General features: G+C 43.4%; 1 protein-coding gene across 2 annotated transcripts in view; it reads right to left on the reverse strand.

Annotated features, from left to right (window-relative positions):
• Positions 1-1,783, reverse strand: part of LOC142489844 (extended synaptotagmin-1-like) — an 85,123-nt gene extending 83,340 nt beyond the window's left edge. For both annotated transcript variants that reach the window (XM_075591344.1, XM_075591343.1), the window contains exon 1: positions 804-1,783. In XM_075591344.1, the coding sequence (XP_075447459.1) occupies positions 804-1,088 (285 nt within the window). In that variant the 5' untranslated portion in view covers positions 1,089-1,783. The remainder of the gene's footprint in view (positions 1-803) is intronic.
• Between the last annotated feature and the right edge of the window lie 4,631 nt (positions 1,784-6,414).

The following is a 6,414-nucleotide window of genomic DNA, read 5'->3' on the forward strand; positions in this document are numbered from 1 at the left end:
AATGTCAAAAGATTAATAGCTCTTGACTGCAAAATTGAGACAAAAATGTGTTGCATCTACTTTTTAGCTATGCATGAGTGTTGTTACTGTGCAGTCATTACCATTTGATACTCCAAGTATAGAAGATATGGAGGGGTTATCCAACCTCACTATGTTCACATTAAAAATGCCTAAGAGAACCACAACTGCACTGAAATGTGAAGACATCCCCAATGAAACAGGATTCTTAAGACACTAGCGCTATAAGGGGAAAAAATATATGGATAATATACTTTACAAAATATTTGTGGATGTGCAGTCTTCGCCTTCTCAAGGAGTAACCAAGATGTCTAATGGTTGGAATAGTACCTGAAGTGACGATTGTGACGTGTACCTAGCTAGCGTTGGTGAAGAACTATTATGAAGGTCTTTAAAATGTTATCAACCAAAAGAGAGATACATCCTAAAATGGGATAGTGGGTGTATGAAACTATCTCCCTTCAGGGGTGGTGGAGGGTAAATGCAGTAATTAATTGAAAGCATTTGGAAAGGCACAGAGGAAACTTTATGAAAAATGGATTACTAGATCAAGCAGTCTAAGCTATTTGGGGTAACATAGGCATGGTACAGGTAGCGTGGGTGGTACTTATCGGATGTCATTAGTATTTATTTTCTGCCTGTACATCACAAAGACTCAATGAGGCAATCACTAAAAGATGAATATTAACCCTTTTGCTGCCAGAGGGACCAGTCCTCTGGCAGCAAAATAGTTTTAAGGCCCACCCTTTAAACCCAGGCTATCAGTGTGATGCTGTGTGTCTCACCCATGATGGTAACTCTTTCTTGTTCATGAAGATGGTGCTAGCAGTGATGGACTCTTCCTTCAGCAAGGTTTCCATTGCAGACTTGAAATTCTTCTCCTTGTTCTGACGGGAACCCTTCCAGCCCAGGTAAACAGCCAGTCCAAGTATCATGAAGACAACGCTCAGGCCAAAGTACCCGCACAGGTACACGGGCAACAGGAGCAGCACTGTCCGGCCTAGGGTCAGCAAACTAGACACCAGCTCTGATCCAGAAGGAGGGGCTCTTACCTCCTCTATGTCTGACATGGTCAGGGCAATAGGTTTAAGCACTCAAGAAGTTATGTTGGTGCCAAGAAGGCGCTACTATGTGATTAAACTAATGCTACTGGTGCCAGGACACAATCCTTATGTGCCTGATGTATGGGGTCTCAATCTTCCCAGTGAAGTGGTGTCATGGAAACCAAGTGTGCCCAGGGGTCCTACTCCTGCGACCAGCCCAGGACTCCGCATGTGCCCAATATATGGACGCTCAATATGCCCAGCCTGGGTCTCAATAGAAGGTATCTCAAAGTGGGGACCCCTTGTGCTGTTTATATGTGCCCGTGTCACCAGTGCCAAATGTACCCAGTCGTAGCGGAGCTTGGGGTGCACGATGCAGGGGCTCCCCGGGTGCCAGATTAGGACAGAGTCTGCAAATCAGAGGTCTCGATTAATGTTGTGAATGGTGTCCATGTACCATCTATTCACGGGGTAGCAGTATCACTGGTGCAGGGCGGGTCCCTGTGTGCTCGGTGCCCCTGGGTAACCTATGCAGGACGTCTCTACACCCGTTGCGCCCGATTCGGGGGTCCTTGTATACCCACTGCTGTCCTGTACGGGTCCGTCTTAGTTCCGGTCGTGCTGGACAGATGGAGACAGTGTACGCCCGTGTCTTCTCCTGTCCTCCCTCCGGTGTCTCTGATCTTTACCGTTAATCACAAGGACTAGCCAGTAGTCCAGTGGGCGGGGTGCTCAGGTCCTGGTTCCATCTGATTGGTGGAGGGGGCGGTCCCTCAGGAGGCGCCGCTGAGTGGATTGGCTAGGACGCAGATAGAGGGGCGGAGCCACTTAGCCCCGAGCTCATCCTGCCAAGGAGCATCAGCTCAGCTAGTGACTGGGAGGAGGCAGAGACTGGGGACAATTTATGGACCAGGGAGAGGGTAAATAATTGGGACACGGAGGGCAAATGATTGGTTTGTAAGTGAGCGAGTGATGGAAGAAGTGGAGACTGGCAACATGGGAGAGAAAGGCAAGTAACTGATGGCATTAATCACGAGTGCCTGTGTGTAAGACTGAGGTTGAAGTGTGGCTGTGCTAGGGACTGAGGCTGTGACATTGTGACCGGTGACTGTGGGGAAAGGCGGCAGAAACAATCAGACTAGTAATCAAACTGGAAGGCAGGGTAATGTCCCTTATTAGAACAGGGATAGGGTTAAAGGCTGACAACAGGTTTAAGGTACCATACATGGAGAAGCAGATAGAGTACATGTTGTCCTATTATTTGTAATATTGTAAACTAGTAACCTCTATTTAACTTGTCCCTTCATGTCTAATGGATGTGGACTTAACTTTATATTGGAATATTCATGATTATTTTTTTTAACGTTTTCCCAAATTGTACAAGAATACATTGATTCCGTAACAGAAGCAGACACAGCTTGAGACTTTGAGGGACTCTGACAATCTATCTCAGTTTCTAATACACTGACAACGATCCCTGGTTTTTTTTTAAACCTTAGTTCAGTTAAACTGGAGTCTCACTCATTCACTTACTCACTCACCTCCAATCTCTAAATCCATGACTAGTACAGGCACAGTAGCAGAGTGAGCAACATGTTGGTTAGGACTGTGAATTGGCCTATTTGTTCATTAACTGTGCATTGTCCGGCTTGGATCAGGCACTATGGGAAATCAAGTGGAATCTCTAGGTCAAGACTAGCCAAGTGCCCCACAATTATTCTGATCTCTTACTGTGGCTGCAGGGTGAGTCTGTTTGCTCATGCCTATGAGTACATGTATCAGTATAAACATACAGTATGTTTCTAGCAGTACATGTATGTGTGAGTATATAAAGGTTTGCACAAGTGAATTCTCAGATAAGACTTTGGATGTATACATAAACCCTATTATAACTGTTGTGCGTTGTGACTCCATGGTGGACCACTACAATCTGTTTCCCCCTGCAGGCCCTTGATATCCCAGTCCAACATTGAGCATTGTGAAATAGCAATCTTTGCATGCCAAAAGTTCAAAACAAATCATCATTTCTTTTTAAACATGGTGGGAATTATTACCATTGCCGGTTCCTTGGGTTCCAGCTTTTCGGGCTCATGTGAATGACTCTAAAACCTCAGCCATGCCAGCTTCTCTGCACTACTTTGCTTTCTGTTTCCACATTTATTCAGTTGGGTTATAAACCTCATTCTTGTTTGTTAGATTATTCAAAATGTACCTGACAGTATTTCAACATTCTTATTGTTAGGTGCAGTGAAATATGTTGGCATCAGAGTACCCATTGTAACAATCTTAAAGGTACAATCCTACATCACAGATACGCATTGTAAACAGTATAGGGGATCTCCATAGAAATGTTCAGTCATTCTTAATGTAAATGGTGTACTCATTTATTTGCAGCAGCTAATATCAATTGACTTGAGTCTCTGCTTATCTCCTTGAATCCCTCTCCTGACTTCTCATCAAATACTGTATCACTTATCAAGTTCTCCTCAACATCAAGGCTCTAGACTGCTCTGATCTTAGCCTTGATTTCACATTGTAGCCCTACTCTAGCCCTTGCCCCATGCTCCTGACTGTCTCCTTTCCACCCCTTTTACCTCTACTGCACTCCCTCCGCCAAAATCTTCTCCACTCAATTCCCCCTGTGTACTCCCTTGCCATCACTATATGCCACACACATTTTTTCACCCTCTATTTGATTTAATCGAAAAACACAACTTTTGAATATAGCATTTCAATAGCCTGGACTCGACTCCACCACCCACAGAGGAACTAACCAATAGGCTTTCCCACCCACTGCCACGCACTACACTCCTTCCCCTACTGTCTCTCGAAGCCTCCAACATACTGTACCCCTTCAATTATATGTTTCCTAGGGCATTGTTCACATTCTTATCATGTGCATTTATGTTTGATCCACCTATTGTACTACATTCTAATGTTCATGTCTCTGTAAAACATGGCATACATTGTTTCAGCCATATAAATGAAAATATACATACATATTTATTTATAAAATATTTTACCAGGAAGTAATACATTGAGAGTTACCTCTCATTTTCAAGTATGTCCTGGGCACAGAGTAAAACAAATAATACATGGTTACAAGTACAGTTACATAAATGAACAGGGTATACATTATATACAAGACATTGCGTGCATAGTTAAAGAAAATATATATTATGGGCGTATGAAACAGTTACAGACCAGATTAAAGTGTGAGACAGCCTTAGATTTGAAAGAACTTAGACTGGTGGTGGATGTGAGAGTCTCTGGTAGGTTGTTCCAGTTTTGGGGTGCACGGTAGGAGAAGGAGGAACGTCCGGATACTTTGTTGAGCCTTGGGACCATGAACAGTCTTTTGGAGTCTGATCTCAGATGATAAGTGCTGCATGTGGTAGGGGTGAGGAGCTTGTTCAGATAGACGGGTAGCTTGCCCATGAAGAATTTAAAGGTAAGACAGGAAAGGTGAACTTTGCGCCTAGACTCAAGTGATGACCAATCTAGTTATAGATGTGTGTGGCATATAAGAGCGGGTTGAAAAAAAAAAAAAAAAAACCTCTTGTGAGGATATCATATTTATGTTCACTCGAAAAGCCTGATATTTTATGGATTAAAAAAATGCATCCAAGTACTTCATGGTGCACGGGTTTTGAAAACACCAGGGAACATCCGTAAAGAATAGATAGATTCAATCCTGCTCCAATTGATTTTCTTCAGTTCACTTTGCTGTTGCTGTAATTTTTCCTCAGTACAAGGTCATTACCCGACTCCTCCCCCTCCAACATCTACTGCAGAGTGCGCAGTTTCATCACCATGTGGCTGCTTTCTCACAGTGTCAGGATTGCAAATGACACGGGTGTATCCGTTGCATGGCTGGCACCAGCATCTTTGGGGGCTTCGCTCCTTGACCGCCACCACACAGCCAAGTCTATAACATCCTTTTTCCTCTCAACTGCTACATGAACTGGAGAAGGGAAACGATTTAATAGGATAAAAGGACATGTCTCCCGTAGCATCAAAGTGACCTAATGATAGTAAGATGCTATGAGGTCAGTCGCAGCTGGGACCAACAATGAATGATTTTGACATTAAAAAGTGACCGAATTAACGGGATCCCCCAAAGTTAAAGGGAGGACCAGAAAATACTGTCAAGTCTTAGGGCCCTATTCCACACGAAACACCAAATGATGCATGTATGTATAGCCCTGGTAGGTTTGGGCTATTATTCCGTCCTCCTGTGCAATAATCCCTGGTAAGGGCAGTTTTGCCAGGAGTTAAAATGGGTTTGCCCCAACCACTGTAATTCAGTTGGTCAGAGAAGGTAGTGCTCATGCCTTGTGTCAGTTAAGGGCACAGGGGTGGGACTACTGAATCTGTACTAAAGGAATTACCATTTCATGTTTTAGTGTGTTCCTCTCTAGCTTTGAGAGAGGAGAGTCAGATCTCAGTAGGCTGCCAGGGCTCTGGTAAACTGAAGGCCCTCCCTTAGGGGAGAGGGGAGAAATATTCCTCTTGCTCCACAAAGGAGTAAGAGAAGAGCAAGAGACAGCTCATAGTGTACTGACTAGGAGTGGTGGCTAGGAACATCCTGGACTTGAACATATTTGAGAGTGCTGTGTGCTGTACTAAAGACTTTGCTGCTAAAAAGGAAGGACAATAAAGAACCATTTGGTTTTATCTCCTGCCTGAGAGTGGAGTATATTGGGAGGAGAGGGAGACAACTCTTTTGCAGGTACTCCACCCTGCATAGCTGGGGGCTGCACAAGATGGAGGCGCTGCACCAGTAAGAAGAATTCGGGCACAGCCCCAGAAGCCTGTCCTGTTATCCCCCATGTCATCGCAGGAGTCTCAGGGCCCCCTGTTACCAGCAGGTATGCACCAACAAGACTCATGTAACCAGAGATCTAGTTCCCTTAGGAGACCCTATGTGAGATTGGGTGGGGGAAACACCGTTACATATGTATGCCCATATAATGCATGTATGGTGTGTGTGTGTGTGTGTTTATGAATATATATATATATATTTATATATATATATATATATATATATATATATATATATATATACATATATATATATATATATATATATATATATACCAGAAGAATGACCTAGGCGCAAAAAAATAGGGAAGAGAAGACCAAAGGAGAACAATCATAGGGTAATATGTTCAAACAAATGCACCTAGTTGATGGTAAAAAATGGGGCTGACGAAGCCACAAATAATTTTTTATATTGGTTTAGATAATTGTTTAAAGTTGCGCTGTTTGTTTCTTGTATTAAATATATATATATATTGTGTGTATGATGCATTCATGGTGTGCTTGCGTGCATGCATGTGTATAGAGATAG

Source organism: Ascaphus truei, chromosome 3 (genome assembly GCF_040206685.1).
Source record: "Ascaphus truei isolate aAscTru1 chromosome 3, aAscTru1.hap1, whole genome shotgun sequence".
In the NCBI taxonomy this organism is placed as follows: Eukaryota; Metazoa; Chordata; class Amphibia; order Anura; family Ascaphidae; genus Ascaphus; species Ascaphus truei.